The sequence below is a fragment of the Cervus canadensis genome, chromosome 18, assembly GCF_019320065.1.
Source record: "Cervus canadensis isolate Bull #8, Minnesota chromosome 18, ASM1932006v1, whole genome shotgun sequence".
Taxonomy (NCBI): domain Eukaryota; kingdom Metazoa; phylum Chordata; class Mammalia; order Artiodactyla; family Cervidae; genus Cervus; species Cervus canadensis.
In genome coordinates this window covers 19,377,083-19,397,805 of record NC_057403.1, presented here as the reverse complement: position 1 = coordinate 19,397,805, position 20,723 = coordinate 19,377,083, and the positions used below count along the sequence as shown (strand labels likewise).

The following is a 20,723-nucleotide window of genomic DNA, read 5'->3' as shown; positions in this document are numbered from 1 at the left end:
CTCGTTCAGTAGATTTTAATGGCAGCTTCTTTTTTTAAGGAGAATAGCATTACAGTCTTAAAGGATTTCTTCTTTTTACTGAAGAGCAAGTTGATTCACAGTTTTTGTTTCTGATATACAGCAAAATGGTTCCATCATATATACATTCTTTTTTTTTTTTTACATTCTTTTTATATTGTTTTTTCATTATGAGTTATCTCAAGATATTGAATTTAGTTCCCGTGCTACACAGTAGGACCTTGTTGTTTATCCATTCTATACATAATAGTTTGCATCTGCTAACCCCAAACTCCCAGTCCTTCCCTCTCCCACTCCCCTCTCCTTGGCAACCACAAGTCTTTCTCTATGTCCATGAGTCTTTTTCTGTTTCATAGGTAGGTTCACAGGTTCATTACGTCATATTTTAGATTCCACATGTAAGTGATATCACATGGTATTCGTCTTTGTTTTACTTAACTTCACTTTTTTATATGATACTCTCTAGATCCACCCATGGTGCTGCAAATGGCATTATTTTGTTCTTTTTTTATGGCCGAGTAATATCTCATTGTGTATATTTACCCCCTCTTCTTTATCCATTCATTTGTCAAAAGACATTTAGATTGCCTACATGTCTTAGCTATTGTAAATAGTGCTGCTATGAACATCAGGGTGCACTTTTTGAATTATGGCTTTCTCCAAATATATGCCCAGGAGTGGGATTGCAAGGTCATATGGCAATTCTAGCTTTTTTTTGAGGAACCTCCATACTGTTTCTACCATAGAGGCACTGCAGCTTCTTTCTGAAGTCAGAGAACATGATATTGAAGAGAGCAGGCTCTGGAATGAGGCCTCCAGGTTCGTATCCCAGCTCTGCCACCTACTGGCTCTGCGTCTTGAGCAAGTTAGTCTCCTCTCCGTCCCTCAGTTTCCTCGTGGGTACAGTGGGCATAGCAGCAAACCCTCGCTCAACTGGGGAGTGACTGTGAAGGGCCTAGTACACTGCTGAAAAAAAAAAGAAAATGAAAGTCTGTTATTAAGTCGTGTCCAACTGTTTGCTACCCCACGGACTGTAGCCCGCCAGGCTCCTCTGTCCATGGAATTTGCCAGGCCAGAATACTAGAGTGGGTTGCCATTTCCTTCTCCAGGGACTCTTCCCGACTCAGGGATAGAACTAGTGTCTCCTGCTTGGCAGGTGGATTCTTTACCACTGAGCCACCAGGGAAGCCCTGGTGCCTTTACATTATTACTAGAAGGTACTGTTAGGTACTGAAGACTCAGTGACCAAAATGAGCATGGCCCCCATCCTCACAGAATGAGCAGAGGAGACACATACTTAGTCATTAGTTACACAGTGAGGGATTTTATTACAATTAAAGTCAGAGTCGTCATTTTTCACCATCTCCATACCGACCACTTGAGTCCAGGCTGCTGCCATCTGTGACATGGTCAACTGCTGGGAAACATTTTTCCAGGAGAAGGGCAGAATCAGACACCAACATCCCTGGGGGAAGGCTGGTGGGAAGCAGGATGCTCACAGGGTCTAAAAGCATCACCTCTCAGACTGCTGGCTGCAAAGAAGTTGCCTTTACTACAGAGGGAGCTAACTAACAGTCACCAGCCAAACACCTTTAGGCAAGAGAGTAGTAGCTAAATCTGTCCGCAATATTATGACCCTTCTTCCCACAACGAGTGGAGGGGTCCCATTTGCCTTTTAGAAAGGATTGCAGCAGCTAATGTGGGATGAGATTGTGCAGGAAGAGGGGAGAAGGAGGGGGAGGAGAATTAGGAGGAGGAGAAGTAGAAGTAACAGAAGAGGAAATGGTGAAGGAAGAAAAGAAGGTAAAAAAGAAAAAAGAACAGAAATAATCTCAATCCTTGAGAAACAGGATGGAACCCAAGGGCTGGGGGACTGGTAATGAATGGGAAGTTGCGGGGGCTTGTGCTCTGGTACTGGGCAAAGAAGGGGTTCCCAACTGATGGCTTCAGTCTGCACAGCGAAGTGAGGGACGTGGCCCTCAGCTGGATGGGAGGGCTGGGTGGGTAGGAGGCCTGGAAGGAAACAGGTAGAATTGCAATGGGACAGAAAGCCAGCTCACCAGGGACACAGAGAGAACATCCTGCGCCCCCTTGAGGTCTGTGATTTCTCTGGTTCGGGTTAACCCTGCTGGGCTGGCTGGGCTACGTTCAGCTGGTCTGGAGAAGGCAGATGGCTGGAGTTTGGCCAGGTGTGTACTTCAGAGGATGAGAGGGGCAAGGGCTTCGAGAATGCTCAAAGGAAGTGAATTCAAGGGATGAACGTGAGGACAGGAAAGTGAGGAAGGCAGGAAGGAGAGACATGTGGCCAGGGTGGACCTCGCACACCTTCTGGAGAGCATCTTGATTTTTGTTTTTTAATATTTATTTATTTGGCTGCGCCAGGTCTTAGTTGCAGCACGTGGAATCTTCCATCTTCCTTGCAACATGTGGGATCTTTTTTTTTTTTTTTCCAAGTGGGATCTTTAGTTGCAGCATCTAGTTCCCTGACTAAGGATCAAACCCACTCCCCCTGTATAGGTAGCAAGGAATCTTAGCCACTGGACCACCAGGGCAGTCCTCTGAAAGCGTCTTTTCCCTTCACTTCACTGGGGCTAGATTTTTCATGGTTTATCCTTCCACTTCTCTGGTTTCTCTTTTTTCAACAACCTCACTGATTAACTTCTCCTCCAACGTCTGTACTTTTCTGAGTGCAAATCTAGACACCCCTTCCCCACCTTGACTCTCCTTTTCTGCCCAGGCTTCCTACACATCTTCACACCTTCCAGAGGTTCAGTGACCAGCTAACATTTCTGATCCCAGTATCAGAAGCACTGTTGAGAACTGTTGAAAGGATCAGGTCGGTAGTCTTCATGCAAATCAGGCAGTGGTGGGAGGCGGAGAGGACCACAGAGGCAGCTTTATCTATCAATGACCAAGGAAGAACGTGGTGAGGACTTGACTTCTTTTTTAAAAAACATATTTATTTACTGTATATATTTGGCTGCCCTGGGTCTTAGTTGTAGCATGCAGAATCTGTAGTTGTGGCATGTGAACTTTTAGATTCTGCATGTGGGATCTAGTTCCCTGACCAGCGATCGAACCTGGGCCTCCTGCATTGGGAACACGGAGTCTTAGCCACTGGACATCAGGGAAGTTCTACAGGTTTTCCTAGTCACAGTAGTGATTCCCAAACTTCGCTGCATACTGTGATCACCTAGGGAAGTTTTAAAACTGAACAATGACTGGATCACAGGCTTGTCAATTAATTCATAATCTCCAGGCATGAGATAGTGCGCTTACCACTATGTTTGGGACTGGTTGTATAAAATTGGGTCGCACCAAGGGGAGAAACTATTGGAAGACGCTGTTTGCCACCCCTAATAGGTTTATTCTTTGCAATTATGTGTGATCAACCTTGTTAGTCACTCAGTTGTGTCCGACTCTTTGCAATTCATGGACTGCAGCCCACCAGGCTCCTCTGTCCATGGAATTTTCCAGGCAAGAATACTGGAGTGGGTAGCCATTCCCTTCTCCAGGGAATCTTCCTGATCCAGGGATCAAACCTGGGTCTGCTGCATTGCAGGAAGATTCTTTATCATCTGAGCCATTGGGGAAGCCCTTAGGACAACCTTAGGACAGCTCTGATTGTTACTTGGAATATTATTCTTATTAATATTGTTAAGGTGAGATATTTGAAGGATGATTGGGAGATCTGAATATGGACTATATATTAGATTAAAATTGCTAAACAAATCAATGTTTTGTGGATTTCCCTTCTAGCCAAGCCTAACCCAGAACCATATATGGAAGGGAATTCTGAGAAATGTGGCTCCAGGTTAGCTAACTTGTCACAATATGAAGCCACTGTAGGCCCAGAGTGACATTTTTGTAAATGTCTATCAGATTATGTCTCTCCCTGCATATAACACTGCAGTAGATTCTAACGATTTCACATAATATCCAAACTTCTTCCCAGAGCCCACCAGGCTCTGGGTGGACCTCATCTGCTTCTTTAACCTCATCAGTACCCCTGAGTTGCTTGCTGTGGCCACACTAGTCCTCTCTGACAGTTTCTTTTTTGACTGAGTTTTGTGGCATATGGGATCTTAGTTCCCAAACGGGATGGAACCAGTGCCCCCTGCAGTGGAAGCGCTGAGTCTTAACCACTGGACTGCCAAGGAAGTCCTCTAGTCCTTTTTGAACTCCTTAGATCTCTACTTGGTATCATGACCTTTGTACCTGACATCTCCTTTGCCTGGAAGTTTTGCCCTAGACCTCTGCTTGACCATCTGACTCTTAACTTTCAGGTCTCAATTCAAATGCCACCTCCTCTTAGAAGTCTTCCTGGATCATGCTGTCTAAGGCAGTTCTTCTCAAAATTCAATTTGTACATGAATCCCATGGGAATTTTGCTATAAAATGCAAGACCTCCTGCCTTAGGAGGACTGGGATAGGGCCTGGCCTGCATTTCTAACAAACTGGTGATGCTGCTGGTCTGGGGATCGTGCTTTGAAAATCCAGCTTCCCAAGCATCCAGATCCTCTCCATCACATGTGTTCATTTCTTTCACAGCTCTCATCTCCCTTTGGAATTAACTTATTTCTTTCTTAACCCATCTCTTCTCTTTTTTTTTGGTACCTCTTTCACAGCACCGCACCCTAAAAGACTGTCAAGAGTTGAGAGGAAATAAAAGGAATTACTTGAATTGTTCCAGAGCCCAAAATCTTGCTTCCACAGCTGTACCCCCATATCTAAAAAAAAATGTTGAGCTACAAATGTTTAAACATTTTAATATAGTTAAAAAATCAAATATATTATAAAGAATAAAATGAGTGGGCCTACCATAAGGGAAAAAAATCCATTTCCTTTGCACTTCCCTTATGGGCCCTGCTCCATCTCAATTCATTTCCCTCACCCCTCAGGAGTAACTACTTTGCTAAATTTTGTGTTTCTCTTTCCTTTGTTTTTAAAAAGCCCAATTTACTTTGGGTCCCTAAACTGTATATTGTGTATTTTGGCCTATGTTTTTAAACTTTATAAGTAAATGGAAGCACATCTGTACTGTAGTAATTGAAACTGATTGTCACTGCTATAAAATATTCCATTGAATAACTATAGTATACCACAGGTTATTCAGAAGAACATATTGTCTTTTTCCCAAACTTTTGACTTTGGAGTAATTTTAGATTGAAAAGATTTTTAGATTTACAAAAAAGTTGAAAAGACATACACCTCCATAGACCCCTCACCCAGATTTCTCTAATGTCAGCTTCTGACGTTACCAGAGTACATTTGTCGGAAACATGAAATCAACACTAATCCACTACTATTAACTGAATTTCTGTTTTTGAGATTTCACTAGCTTTTCTATTAATGTCCTTTTTCTGTTCCAGAAATCATCCAACCCAAGTTGGTTTTTTGTTTTGTGGTTATTACAGATATTACTGCTTATGACTATTCTTATGTCCGTCTCTTAATGCATATGAACAAGAGTTTCTCTGCCGTCAATCCCTGCATTGCTGGGGCATGGGACACATTACATCTTTAACGTCTTTTTGGCTGTGTTGGGTCTTCATTACTGCAAGTGGGCTTTCTATAGTTGGGGTGAATGGGGGCTACTCTCTAGTTGCGGTGCATGGACTTCCCATTGCAGTGGCTTCTCTTGTTGCAGAGCACCAGCTTCAAGTATAAGGGCTTCAGTAGTTGCACTGCATATGCTCAGTTGCCCTGCAGCATGTGGGAGTTTCCCGGACCAAGAATCAAACCTGTGTCCTCTGCATTGTAAGGATAGATTCTTAACCACTGGAGCACAAGGGAAGCCCTATGTTTTTAATTTTATTCAGTAGCTCCAATTTGTTATGCAATGTGACTACCAATTTTACCCATGACCAGTACTGCGCAAGTTCCCCTTGCTATGCCTGACAGAAAAAAATGTTTAATTTTGCCGAACTGGTGGGTGTGACCTAATATCTGTGGCTTTAATTTGCGTTAAAATCTTGCTATTTCTAGGTCATTTTCCCTATTTTCCCTCTTGTATGAAATGTCTCCACATACCTTTATTTATTGGATTGTCACATTAATTTGCAGTCTTTTAAAATAATTTCTGAAGGCTCTTTTTGGTATTGTATGTTGCAAGGACCTTCTCTGGCCATAAATTGATTGGTATTTGTCAAAGGACAGCAAAAATGTCACTTTCCTTCAGGACCTTAAGGCCTGTTCTTAAAACTCTCATCTACTCATTGACCGGGGTACTCATTTTCTTGCATCAGGAAGAGAGATCATACTGCTGAAACTCGGTATTTTTTAATGTTTGCTAAGTAAACAAAGAAACCCTCCTAAATTAAAGGCAGATGCTTAATGCCCGTCTGCATAACCTATAAGGTCTTACATGACCTGCCCCGAGTTTACTCTTTGCTTACATGGTTCAAACCACAGTGGTCTCTGAAGATGGATCCCACATCTTCCTACCTCAGGGCCTTTGCACTTGCTCCTCCCCCCAGATAGTTTTACTTTCTTTGTCTGCACCATGCAGCATCCTGGATTTTGGTTCACGACCAGTGATTGAACCTGGCCCCCTGGCCAGGGAAGCTCAGAATCTTAACCACTGGACCACTAAGGAAGATGTGTACTCTGCCTCCCCCCGCCCCCTCCTGTCCATATTTTTATAGCTCCCTTCCTTATGGCCTTCCAGTCTCTGCTCAGTGTAACTTAGCCAGAGAGGCTTTTACTGACCTGTATAAAATAGCATCTTCAGACACACTGTAGTGTCTTTCCTTACATTAAAAAAAAACAAACAAACAAAAAAGTATAACCACATTGTATTCTAAATGTCTTCGCCTGCCCCCACTAAAGATATGCCTGCTGTTCGGTAGCTAAGCCATACATTTGGCTATGGAATCCTTGAAAAGTGGCTGGTCTTAATTGAGATGTCCTGTCAATGTAAAACACACTCCAGATTTTAAAGAGTCACCCCCAAGGTAAATTATCTTTTAAAACTTTTCGTACTGATTACATGTTGAAATAACATTTAGGGTTAAATTGTATTATTAACTTCCCACTTTTTTCTAGCTTTGAAAAAATATGGCCACTAGAAAACAGAAAATTATGTGGCTGGCACTAGGTGCTTCTATTAATATTTCTATCAGACAGTTTCTCTCTAGAACATAAGCCAGAGCAGGGCTGTTTGACTCATACACTGTGGTATATCCAAACAGAAGCTCAATAAATATTTGCTGAATGAAGGAATCCAAAGGTGGAATGCCAGTCCTTTTCCTCTCCCCTCTATTCTACCTACCCCAGGGATCACATTTTTTAAAACATCAAAACTTTAATTTACACGAAAGTCACCCGTGTAAAGGGTACAACACAAGGAATTTTAGTAAAGTCATCACGTTGTGCAGTCACCCCCTACAACCCGCTTTCAAATACTTCCATCATCCCAAGCAGATCCTCTTAGAGTTTAGAAACTTAGTCTCCATCCCCACCCCCAGGCAACCACGAATCTGATGTCTCCACAGGTTTTCAGCGCACAATTTCTAAGGAACTAAATCTCCGTCTAAGTCGTTCCAGGGTTCAAATTTCTTAACCGATCATCAACCACCCCCGACTCCCAAGCCACTGCTGCTCCCGGTTTCCTCCTCTTTCCCGGTCCCGAAACACAGCTCAGCTCGGAGCCCGATCTACAGACGGCTCAGGATTTGGCTTTAAAAAGGCAGAGGAGATCGTGTCCCGCTTCGTGCTTCTCCAACCCCACGTCTTCCCAACCCCCTGGCAGGCAGAGCTCGGTGGCCCCAACGGAGCACAGGGACTGCCTTGAGGGTCCCACGACGCTGCGAGGGGCCCTTGCTCTCACACCTACCCCACCCCCCAACACCCTCTGAGGCTGCAGCGTAGAGCGGCCCGCGGGGAGCCGGAGTTTCCCATGCTGCGTTCTAACGCCGCCCTCCAGGAACAATGGACTGAGACGCCCGACTCTCTGCCTCAGTGTGTGTGTCGTGGGGCGCCGGCCCCTCCCCCCGCGGCCCCTTCCCCCGCGGCCCCTTTCCCTGTGCGCCTTCACACTCCCCAGCCTTCAACCGCCCTCCTCCCAAAATGGCGACCAACCGCCTCCTTTCCCGCCTGCCGCAGGTCACCTGACCGCGACTGGCCACGCCCTGCGTGGCCACGCCCCCTCGGCGACGGCCGAATAGCCGCCGAGACTGCGCGGCCGGGCGGCACGCGCCGGGAGCCCGGGCGGCGCGAGGCGCGCGCGAGGCCGCTCTGGGCGGCGCGAGGCGGCCCGCGGCCACGTACGCGCGCCCGCGCCGCGGGTGAGCGGGGCTCTCCAGAGGTGGGCCCGGTTGCGCGTGCGCGCCCGGTCGGCGGGCGGCGCGGGGGCAGACAGGAGGCCGCTGGGATGCCCGCGAGGCGCGAGGCCCGGCGCGCGAGCCCCCGGGGGCGGGTAAAACCCGGTTGCTGCTGCCCCTGCCCCCTCCCCTTCCTTCCTACCCCGCCCTTTCCCTCCCCTTCCTCATTCGTCAACCCCTCCCCCTTTTAAAATCTAATTCGTTTATATGTTTCTTTTTTAGGGGGCCCCAGCTCCCTTTCGAGAGGCGCAGCAGGCGCGGCGAGCGCCGCTCACCCCGCGTCACGCACGCACCTTCTGCACCCCAACAGCCCTGGGCCCCGCTGCATCCCCGCAGTCCCTTCCCCCTTGGAGAAGACTCTCCTCAGAGGCCCCTGGCTCACTGCACCCCCTTTTCTTTCCTACCCCGCCCCCCAGGCCCCAACTGCCCCCTCGTAGCTCCCCAGCTCGCGCCGCGGGCCCTACCCGACCTCCGCACTTTCTGCATCTCGGCCTTGCATTTGCCCTCTGCTTTTCCAGGCCCTGGTGCTAAAAATCCACTTTCCTCCCAAAGATCCCCACTTTAGATGACCCAGATTTGTTTCTATTTAGGATCTTCCAGCAAAACCAAGAAGCCCGCCTAGACGCCTTGATTACGCCCCTCCCCCTCCTCTTAGGAACTTCCTCTAGCAAAAAAAAATTTTTTTTCCTCCATTGAGGATCACTTTCCAGCAAAAATTCTTTCTTCCCACCATGAGTCCCCCTGTTTGGAATATCTTTCCACTGATAACAAACCAACTCAGTCCTTCCGTTTTCTCTCTTGTCTAATATTTTTTTTTCCAACTCTCTTCCCCAGCCATCCCAGCACAAACCCCTTTTCATCACCTGTTCCACCTCAGTTAGGCTTCTCCCAGCAAAGCTCTGCAGGTTCCTTCCCAAGGGGAGGAAAATAAGGAAAGAAAGAAAAAATAACTCCTTGAACATCAAAATCCGTTTTCCTACCTAGATCTCCCCAGTTTAGTATTGCTTTCTTCTTTCTTCCAAAAATTACCAGTTGCCCCATTTCACACCTGTGGCCTTGCTTCCTTGGGATCCAGGTTCTGACAGCCCCTTCCTTTCCACCACCTGCTTTCAGGGCAGAAGAAGTTGAATGAGGGTCCTGAATTTACTATCCAGTGTTCCAGGAAGAAACAGCCAATGATTTAACTGTCACCGGATCCCCTTTCTCTGTGGGGCCTAAAGTGGGCCCCCCTGTTCCTGGGGATTGATTCACTCACTCCTCCTCCTGGTGAGTTTCCTTCCTTTGCACTTGTTGGAGAATGTCTTCGTTTTCAGATGGATTCCTTTTTCTCCAAAGGGTTTCTGATCATTCCAAGGATCTCTGTATCACTGGTGAAACATTACAGAAGTTGCTGCTTTAGGAGGTCAGATAAGGAAAAGGATCACTTATTGTACATTTTGAGTGATCTGGAGGAATGCAGACATTTATTAGATTGATGTATGTTTCATTATTTATTGCAAAGGAATCTTTTTCTTCTTCAGCTCAGCAATGTAGATGCCTACCGGGGATGGGCAGGTAAAGGTCCAGATTATGGTGAAACGAAGATTGTGTTCCCCATCTAGTGATGCCAGCCAGTGGAAATGGCCAAGTAGAAATGTCAGGGTAGTGTTGCCAGAAGTTTTTGTTTTTGAGAAGAAACCATAATGCTGTCTTTATGTGAAATCTTTTGATCGGTAAATGTTAAGAACCAATTTAACAAGTTTTTAAATACAGTGTGGGGCCCTTGCAAAATGTGTTTGCTGGCCACCAGTTTGGAATTGGGGGTTTACGTTAGATACACATACACAGATATATGTCTATTTGGGGCAGGCATATGTGCTGGACTTTCTCCCTTCAGAGCAGTAGTTCTCAAACTTTTTTGTCTTCAGAGCCCTTTACACTTAAAAATTATTGAAGACCCCACCCAGGGTGTTTTTGTGCATGTGAACTGTGATTGTTTAGTTGCTAAATTGTGTCCAGCGTTTTGTGACCCTATGGACTGCAGCACGCCGGGCTTTTGTGTCCTACACTATCTCCCGGAGTTTTCTCAAATGCATGTCCATTGAGTCATTGATGCCATCCAACCATCTCATCCTCTGCCACCCCCTTCTTTGCCTGCAATTTTCCCAGCATCACGGTCTTTTCCAATGAATCAGCTCTTTGCAGCAGGTGGCTGAAGAATTTATATCTGCTGATATTTGCTGTATTAGGAGTTTAAGCTAATAAATTTTTAAAATATTAATTCATTTAAAAATAGCAATTGTAAACCCATTATATGTTAACTTAATTGGCACTTTTATTTCAGAAAACAACATTTAGTGAGAAAAGTGGCATTGTTTTACATTTTTAGAATCATCTGGTGTCTTATATCTGCTTCTGCATGCAGCCTCTTGAAATAAATCCTTTAAAGTTTCACTGAGAATAAGAAAGGCAGATAACATGTAAATACTATTATGAAAATAGTTTTGACCTCACAGACTCCGTGAAAGACGCTTGAGGACCCCAGGGATCCTCTCATTGTCCTCACTGTGAAAATGTTCTAGATTTTAATGATTATCTGCATTTTCTGCCAGGATCAGCTTGTGGAGTGAGAAACTTTGACGTCTCTTTTCTTCATTTAGTTAATTCTGTGTAAGAATTCACTCTGGCAAGTGCAATCATAGCCTTCTGATTCCTCGATGTCTTTCTATTTTCCAACGAGTGATCAGTGGAAATGAGTTAACTTTATAGTTAAAATTATATTGGGTACATGGCTAGAAGAAGATTTTTCCTTGATTGTTCAACTTAAGAATCTAAGTGCAATATATAGGGAAGGAGTCCCAGCATCGAGTGTGGAATCACAGCACAGTGGAATGGTGAAGTGGGTTTTGAAGGGCTTTGGAGACATCCCGGGGTTGAATGCTAACTTTGATTGGGGACAAGTTACTTAACTTCTCTGGACTTTTATTTACCTCATACATAAAATAGGGTTAATAATATGGTTTATGCCTCTAGGGACGCTGTGGGAATTAAATGATATATACCTGATTGCAGTAGAGCCTGGAACATAATAAATCTTCAGTAAATGTTTGCTATTATTAAAACGCTGTTGGTTATGGGGGCCAGGCAGGAAGATCAGTGAGGACCACGGGAACTGGAGGCCATCACCCAGTCCAGAGATGGCCATTGCCCCTCATGTGTGCATGCACATTCAGTTGTGTGTAACTCTTGCCACCCCATGGACTGTAGCCCGCCAGGCTTCTCTGTCCATGGGATTCTCCAGGCAAGAATACTGGAGGAGGTTGCCATTTCCTAGTCCAGGGGATCTTCCTGACCCAGGGATCTAACCCGTGTCTCTTGCGTCTCCTGCATTGGCACGTGTATTCTTTACCACTGAGTCACCTGGGAAGCCTCTTGTCCCTCACTCTATCCTATTGTTAACTATCAGGGAATATCAAATCTAACCATTTTCAAGAGAAGCCAGAAATTCACATATCTAGTTGAAATCTTTCCCATGAAACATAAAAAAAATATTGCTGATCTAATTTTTAAAAACACTGTGTAGGTCAAATAGAATAGGCCTAGAGTTTACAGCAGTGTTTGGTGTGAAAAAATAAGAAAGAATTGCTATAGGTAAGGTAAAAGCTGGAAGTCTCTCCTATCTCCCAGCTCCCAACAACCTGATGTTACCTAGACATGCTCACTCTCTCCCTGGTGACCCTGATGCAGAGAGAGAAAGAGGAGGTGGCGCTTGGGCGGGGCGGGGGGCGGGGGTGAAGGCTGACACGCTGACAGGTTAAGGTTTTTAAAAGAGGGCAAGAGGTGGCACAGTGGAGTCCTGTCACTCATCAAGGAAAGGGCTGCTGAGAGCTCCTTTGATCAGAGTTCTGTGCCCGGCAGGATGCTGTGAGAAGTACAGACACATGAGGCAGAGTTGGAAGTCAACTTTAGAGCTTATAGTCCTGGGGAACCTGATTGAGAATTAAACTCCACGGTCTTTTGAGTTAAGTGTTAACTCGATTGTCAGACAACCACTTATCGGAGTTCAGATGAGGGAGGAAGTAATCTCTGACTTAATTATGTTGGAAGTATTCTCCAGAGTGGAGGGGCCATTTCGGTCTGATTTTGAAGGGTTTCATTTGGTAAAGCCGAGTGGAGAGAAAGTGGTCAAGGGAAACTGCACAAGTCAACCATTATAAATTCAGGTGTCTAGTGACACCTGAATGGTCTAGTGCCTGGTGGTCCAGTGGCTAAGACTCTGTGCTCCCAGTGAAGGGGGCCCAGGTTCGGTCCCTGGTCAGGGAACTAGATCCCACATGCCATAATTAGGAATTCGAATGCCACAACTAAAAAAGAAAAGAAGATCCTGCATGCTGCAACTAAGACTCAGCACAGCCAAATAGATAAATATAAAAAAAAAAATACAGATGTCTTGCCAGGCCCTCTTTAGAGGAGCCGGGCAGGCAGGTAAATGAGTAGGGTAGGAGGCTGTGAGCAACTAGGGAGTGGCGGGGACTCTGCAAACTGGCGCGTGCACTGTGTCTAAAGGCAGCTGTGAGGACTTCCCTGGTGGTCCAGTGCTTAAGACCGCGCTCCCACTGCAGGGGGCATGGGTTCAACCCCTGATCGGGGAAACTAATATCTCATATGCTGCACGGCATTGCCAAAAAATAGAAAATAAATAGATAAAGAAAGGCAGCTGTGGTTTCTCAGCTCCAGCCAGTTGTTGCTTTGTAGACTCAGTGTTGACAGAGCATCAGATTTCCCCCCCCTCCCCCCGGTTTTTAGGTAGAAGTTGGAAAACATTTTCTTAATGCAGTGTCCCATGCGACAGCCACTAGCCGCTTGTAGCTAACTTAATTAAAATTAAACAACAAAGAACTAATCTGTCAGTTGCACCAGCTACATTTCTAGCTGCTTGTTAGCTACATGTGCCCAGTGCTTGTCACAGGACAGTGCAGATTTAGAACATTGCCACCGGCACAGAAAGTTCTTTCAGACCATGATTATCTGCCCCAAAGAAGCAGAAGTGAAGAAACCGCCTGTCAGTGCAGGAGACGCAAGTGATGCAGGTTCAATCCCTGGATCAGGAAGATCCCCTGGAGAAGGAAATGGCAACCCACTCCAGTATTCTTGCCTGGGGGAAATTCCATGGACAGAGGAGCCTGGTGGGCTACAGTCCGTGGGGCCGTGGAGTCAGACAGTACTGAGCACCAGCACATTTCATATTTCATTTTCACTCTCCATTCACTCTCATTTCATTTCACTCCAACAGATTTTTCAACCTGATAACTAACTGAAAAATGATGAGATTGACTGTGGACTAAATTAAACATCTTTGTAGACAGGTAGATATTCAGATTGTTCCCTCCCTCCCCGCCAAACAGAGCTGCTGTGGATGTTATTTACCTAGTTAGTTGTGGATTTACGGCTGCAGTCTAGAATCTTATAGTGAGTTACCTTCCCCAGAGGTTGTAGCATTTCACAGGAGACTCCCTTTGTCTTCTTACCCCAACCAGTCATGGAATGGTGGGCCTTTTTAAAAGGCAAAAATTAAAATTGCTTTGGATCCCCTGTGTTTTAAATTGTTTTTTTTTAAACTAATGAACAAAGCTTAAGTGATGATAAAGTGTACAAGTTTCTAAAGCTTGCAGCTCTTGTGCCACTGTAGAGCCAGAGTCAGCTTGCAAATTAAATACAAACAAAGCAACCAAACTAATGTAACTCATATTACAAATGTTAATTTAACGAGAGAGATGCTATTTCGCCAAAACTTAACTGCTTCCTTGAGACAAAGACTTTTGCAGACTACCACCAGGCCCTTTTGGGTTTGTCTCAGATCGCCTATCCCTTTTCTCAGATGCAACAGCAGCAAAACCTCCACTTGTACCATTACGTCTGTTGGCTTTAGTTGAGACCAAAAGAATTATCATGAGCCAGATCCACCTCTGTACTCTTCTCATTAGCCTGCAGCAATTAAAGTTGTCCCATCGGGCATTACTGGTATTAGTGCAATTATAAACCTACCCTGGGGCGTTGAAACCAAATGCTAGTAGGATGGGTGATCAGGGGCTTCCCAAGTGGTGCAGTGATAAAGAATCCATCTGTCAGTGCAGGAGATGCAGGTTCCATCCCTGGATCGGGAAGATCCCCTGGAGAAGGAAATGGCAACCCACTCCAGTATTCTTGCCTGGGAAATCCCATGGACAGAGGAGCCTGGCAGGCTTAAGTCCATGGGGTCGCAGAGTCGGACATGACTGAGCACACACTTGCACACGCCCTAGGTGATAAAGTAGTAATCCAGTAATCCACATACACAGATGTTCTTTTAGATTGTTCTCAAAACGAAAGCACAAAATAACAGAACTCTTGGAAAGAGTAGTTGGACGTTTGGGAATGTCTCCAAGGGACAAGACACGCTACCCTACAGGGCCTAGGAGGGAGCTCTCTGCCTAGCAAGTGCTAAAACTTGTTGAATTGAATTATCTGTTGACAGAACAAGAGCAAGTTCAATATTGGTTGAGTAGGGGTTTGCTTTACTCTCTGGAAAAGGATGTAGATATCAAAGCATGGCCTTTGGACTTCTGGCATGCCTGCTCAAGGTTGCAACCAGCCGAGTTTGTTACATGGACTGTACCAATATGTTGGAAGGCAGGTGACTGGACATTGGGGAAATCAGAGGTGTAGCCTGTCTCCCGCCCCGCCTGCATCCTGCACCTTTTGTGTTTTCTAGTATAATTGGTGCAGTGCCATCTATAGTTTAACTTACAGGGAATCAGTATTGTGTAGTAGGTAAGAACACAGGCTCTTATCTGGGTTTAAGATCTGGTTCAACTCCCAGTTAGGTGTGTGACTTTTGACAAATGAGTTACTTGCTCAGAGTCCCTTTTCCTCTCTGTTAAATGGAAGTGAGAAAAAAAAAGGGAAGTAATAGTAGAACCAACCTCCGGGATGTTGTGGAGAGTGAATTCATAAACATAGAGCACTTAGTGTGATGTCTAACAAGGAGAAAATGTTTACAATTTGACTTTGTAAGATATTGCTTTCTGTTTCTTTGAAATAATGCTAAAGCATAAACATAAATGTTTTATATTATTCGCTTATTTTTTATTGATGAGAGGTGAAAGCAATGGGTTTTTTTCCCCTTGGAGTGCTGCGAACACTTTATAGCAGCCCTGCAGAAGCAACTTTGGAACTGGCAGAGAAATCCCCTTTGTCCTGGAATATAAACCTCTGTAATCCACATTCTCTTGTCTGCAATTTAGAATTCCCAAAAGCTCTGAGAATGCTGAGGTGGCTGCAGCCTCATTTGGTGGCCATACCTGAACTCACACATTGCTCTTTGCTGTCTTTATTTCATTTACTCTGAGTGGTCAGGGTGTGGTGGTGGTAACTTAGTCGCTAAGTCAAACTGGCTCTTGTGACCCCATTGACTGTAGCCCACCAGGCTCCTCTGTCCACGGGATTCTCCAGGCACGAATACTGGAGTGGGTTGCCATTTCCTTCTCCAGGGGGTCTTCCCGACCCAGGGATCGAACCCGGGTCTCCTGTATAGCAGGCAGATTCTTTACCAACTGAGCTACAGGGGAAGCTGGAGTGGTCAAGGTACCCCCCAGGGGTTTGCTCACCATGTGGCATATGCATTGGTTTACCTTTCTAACCTCCCCCACCCCAGATTCTGAATTCTGAGACTCACTTGGGTCCCTGAGTTCTGGTACAGGATTTCTGACCTGCACTGAGCCTTCATTCAAGGGCCCTCTGTATGCTACTTACACAGACACACAGGTGGACGCATAGTGGGACACTCAGACGTTGAGGGTGCAACTGTTCTGTTACATTGCATCATGAAAAGTTTAAAAACAACAGACACCTATGGCCTAGGAAACTAGACCCAAACTCCAGTTTTTCTAGGATCCACTCCATTTGTTATCAGTGAGTCATTGAGTGTTTATTAAATGTCTCACTATGGACAGAATTACTCTTGATAGCTCAGAACAACCCAAATACCCACCCACACGTGAATGGATGGAGAAAATCCAGACAGTGGAATAGTGTTCATGCATAAACGGGAATAAAGTGATGATTCATGCCCCGGCGGGGGGGGGGGGATCAAACTCAGAAATGCTCTGCTTAGTGAAAGAAGCCGGGAAGAAAAGACTGCATATTATTTGATGCCATTCATAGGCAATGGATGGCCTTCTCCATACTTTGTTGGCATGTGTCCTAATTTTTTTGTTGAAAAGCTGGACATTTTGAACGTTATAATGTGGTGACTCTGGTAATCAGATCCCCCATTCCAGGCTTCGCTGATGCACACTGAGTGTTGTAATTGCTTAGTGACTTTTCTGGGCTGTTTTTATAAAGACTGTATTTTTGGTCGTGTGTGGCCAGTGAAGTCTCTCTCCTGTTAGTTGAGAGATTTGACAGAGATTCCCTTCAGTTGTCCAAAGGGAATACAACCAAACCAACCCCACCTCAGACAACTCGCAGTCTTTGCAGTTGGGCTCTGAGTGAGAGTTGAGACGGGCCTTTGATGTTCAGCAGGCATTTCACAACTCTGCTTTCACCGTCACTTCCGGCTTGCGCGGAGCCCAGGTTAGCCAGAGGTGACAGCTAGAGCCTTCTCAGGCCTTTTCTGAGCACTGGCCTGCCCTGGGCATGCAGCCTTCTAGATTCCCTGGAATATGGAATAGGTAAGAGGTTTGGTTTTGTTTTTTTAAATCAGCAGAAGTCCATGGTTTGCCTTAGGGCCCACTCCTTGTGTTCTGTAGCTCTGTAGGTTTTGACTTACATGTGATGTCGTGTATCTCCCGTTGCAATACCGTACAGAATGGCTTTACTCCTCTGAAAATCCCTCCTGTGCTTCATCTATTCATCTCTCTTTTCTACCCCCGAACCCTGGCCACCATAGAGCATTTTGTTATTTTTTTTAAATTTTTTTTCCATAGATCATTTTAACGTCTCTTTATAGTTTTGCCTTTTCCAGAATATCATGTAGTTGGAATCATATAACTTACTGTCTTCTCAGACTGGCTTCTTTCACTTAGCGATACGCATTTAAGCTTCTTTCTTCCATGTCTTTGTAGCTTACTTGCTCCTGGCTTTTTATTGGTGGATGATATCCCATTATATGACTAACCACAGTTTATCCACTCCCCTGTTGAGAGACATCTTGGTTACTTCCTGTTTGGGGCAGTCACAAATAAAGATGCTGTAAGTTTTGGGCTCGTTGGGATGGATACCTAGGAATGGGATGGCTGGATAGTATGGTGAGACCATGTTTATGTTTAGCTTTGTAAGAAACTACCAGTGCAGAAGGGCTTCCCTGGTGGCTCAGCGGTAAAGAATCCACCTGCAATGCAGGAGTTGCAGGAGACGTGGGTTCGATCCCTGGGTGGGGAAGATCCCCTGGAGGAGGACATGGCAACCCACTCCAGTATTCTTGCCAGGAGACTGCCACAGACAGAGGAGCCTGGCAGGCCACAGTCTACGGGTCACAAAGAGTCAGTCACGGCTAAAGTAACTTAGCACACACACCAGTGCAGAAGTCTTTCGAAGCCTTTTTTCCCCAAAGCATCTCACTCTCCAGCTTTTCTCCCCGTCTGAGTGGTGTCCGTGGTAAGTCTCAGTTGAATATTCTTTGACCCTGGCTGCAGTAACTGGTTCCTTGCCTTGAATGTTGTTGACAAACACCTTCTCCATTTCCAGTCTGCTCTGAGCGAGTTCTGAGTTAGAACCTTGCATTTCTAGAAGTTTCATTTCTTTGTTTTTAAAAGCACCCCTGCTCCTTGTGTCGTCTTTTCTCTACTAGGTTTTGTTGTGTCTCATCCTATTGTTAACTAGTTCTTGGAATGCCTCTCTAGGCTTGTGTGTAGGGTTTTTCTTTTAATTTATTTATTTTTTCTGTGAATGCTTGACTCTTCCAGGGCCCCAGCTCTTCCCTGTGAACTCAAGGCCTTGTTTGCTCTTCCATCTGTTTGCTACAGCCTCCAGGATGGTGTTCTGTAATAGAAATACAATATGCGCGAGATAATGTAATTTAAAGCAATCTCACAGCCATGTTAGAAAATAAAAATAGGTAGCTGGAATTAGTTTTAATATCATATTTAAGCCAGTAGATCCAAAATGCTTTCATTTCAACGTGTAATCAATATGAAAATGAGTTAATTTGGGTACTGATTCTTCCAAATCCAGTATATAAATTACACTCACAGCAGGTCTCAGTTTGGGGCCACATTTCAAGTGCTTCATCACCACGCGTCACTCACTCACTGGTGGACGCCACATTGGAGGATAGCTCTGGGCCCCATATTGGAGACTGACTTCACCTTGGGGCCACTCATGGGCCAACTCACACCTCTTGCTTTGGGTTTCTTCATTGTTGCTGGCACCCAGGGTCTTACTTGTCTCTTGAGCCTGGCTCTGTGTTAAAAATTGTCTTGTGTCTCATGAGTTTATAGTTGGAGAAAGAGGTCAGTTCAGTCCGCCATGTCCCCAAAACCTTTTTAGTTTATTCCTTACAGCAGTCTCACGATGGAGATACTCTTATGCTGAATTTACAGGTGAGGAAACTAGGGCTCATGGTGCTTGAGTGACTGCCCAAGGTCACATGGCTGCTGAGTGGCAGAGAACAGACCCCAATACACGTCTGTGTGAATTCCAAGTCCACTCTGTCCACCATGCGTGTTGCCTTCTCGTAACTCTGATTCTTCCTCATTCGTTTTCAGGAATTAGACACCATCAAGACCTGCTCTCTCCTCCCTGACTCCGCATACAGCCCTGCTTGTCTGGAGAGTAGCTCTTGGCCGAGCCCTGGCGGTGGAGAGCCATGGACCAGTACAACCTGGGGGACGAGGGCGCCCTTCCCTCCGAGATGCACCTCCCTTCGTTCCCTGAGAGCCAGGTGCTCACCTGCAGTGATGCCCTCAACCGGGACCTGGGGTCTGGCACGCGGGACCTGCTCTACGGCGGTCTGAGAGGTCTGGAGCTGGACCCCAGCTTTCCGGCGCCTGACGCGCCCAGCGAGGTGCTGGAGGACAACCTGGACACACTGTCCCTGTACTCAGGGAAGGACAGTGACTCCATGAAGCTGCTGGAGGAGTACGTAGATCCTGAGTCTCAGACTTCCTTACAAGGTGAGGCTGTGCCCGGGGCCCGGGCCTGGTGGGCTGTGGAGGTCCCCGGAGGTCTAGAACCTGTGCCTTCTTCCTCCATCTAGACCTGGGGCTGGGTGCCCTCAAGGTGCCCAAAGAGGCGGATGAAGGAGGCCGGGCCACCTCGGGGAGTGCGCGGAAAGGCAAGCGGCAGCACAGCTCCCCGCAGAACATGCTCCTGGACTGCAGCCTCTGCGGGAAGGTGTTCAGCAGCGCCAGCTCCCTGAGCAAGCACTACCTGACGCACAGCCAGGAGAGGAAGCACGTGTGCAAGATCTGCAGCAAGGCCTTCAAGCGGCAGGACCACCTGTGCGTAGGGGCCGGGTCAGCACGTCCGCTCAGGGGCTGGGGACGTGCCTGGGTCTTTAGCACCCCCTCCCATCAACCCACACTCCCGCCCTGTTAAAGGTCCCCAGGTGTGTGCAAGCTGTGCTCAAACGCAGACTAGTCTCCTTGAGCTGCCAGGGTTCCGGGGGCCAGGCCCACACGGCCCCAGCCCCCAAATCCACTCCAGGGAGGAGAGTGCCGCTGTGATTGGCAGACGGGACCCCTGTGGTTTAAAGACACACCCCAGGGGCAATTTTGTCCTGGAGGGAATTGGGCTAACTCTGTGCAGAAAGATGTGGAGCAGGTGCCTGAAGAGAACGGATCTGTGCTCCGTGAGGGGTATGTGTTGGGATAAGAGGCTGTGAGAGGCTATGAAATGCCTGGAATGTTCACTCTCCCTTTTTTTTTTTTTCTTAATTCTTGATTTTAAAAAGCAAACCCAGTGTAAGAGCAGAATTCCCTTTGTTCTTCATGTCTTAGAAATGATTAGGTTTTCTTGCTACTGAGGAAGGAAAGACAGACTTTCAAACGGAAAGACTTGTAAGTGGGAAGGATGATCCTTCACCTTTTGATAGCATGCCCAGGCTTGCCAGGAGAGACAGTGGTAAAGAATCCACCTGCCAATGCAAGAGACGTGGGCTCAGTCCCTGGGTCGGGAAGATCCTCTGGAGGAGGGAATGGCTACCCACTCCAGTATTCTTGCTGGGAAAGTCCTCTGGACAGAAGAGCCTGGTGGGCTACAGTCCACAGGGTCACAAAGAGTCAGATACGACTGAGCAACTGAGGAGCACAGCCTTCACAGAGCATCAGCGAATCCCGCTTTCATTCTGTGCCCCCTCCCGGCACCCCCGCCAGGGGTAGGAAGTAATTTGCCCATGTCAGGATAGCAATACTTAGGGCTGGA

At 46.3% G+C, this 20,723-nt stretch overlaps 1 protein-coding gene across 4 annotated transcripts in view; it reads left to right on the top strand.

Moving 5' to 3' along the window:
• The window catches only part of ZNF541 (zinc finger protein 541), a 53,611-nt gene that overhangs the window by 19,134 nt on the left and 13,754 nt on the right, over positions 1-20,723 (top strand). Inside the window, exons 1-4 of one of the 4 annotated variants that reach the window (XM_043435358.1) lie at positions 8,263-8,306; positions 9,456-9,608; positions 19,067-19,474; positions 19,558-19,801. In XM_043435358.1, coding sequence (XP_043291293.1) covers positions 19,168-19,474; positions 19,558-19,801 — 551 coding nt within the window. In that variant the 5' untranslated portion in view covers positions 8,263-8,306; positions 9,456-9,608; positions 19,067-19,167. Of the gene's footprint in view, positions 1-8,262; positions 8,307-8,331; positions 8,438-9,443; positions 9,609-19,066; positions 19,475-19,557; positions 19,802-20,723 lie in introns of those variants that run through there. The other 3 variants (XM_043435357.1, XM_043435356.1, XM_043435359.1) reach the window with 3 other exon arrangements.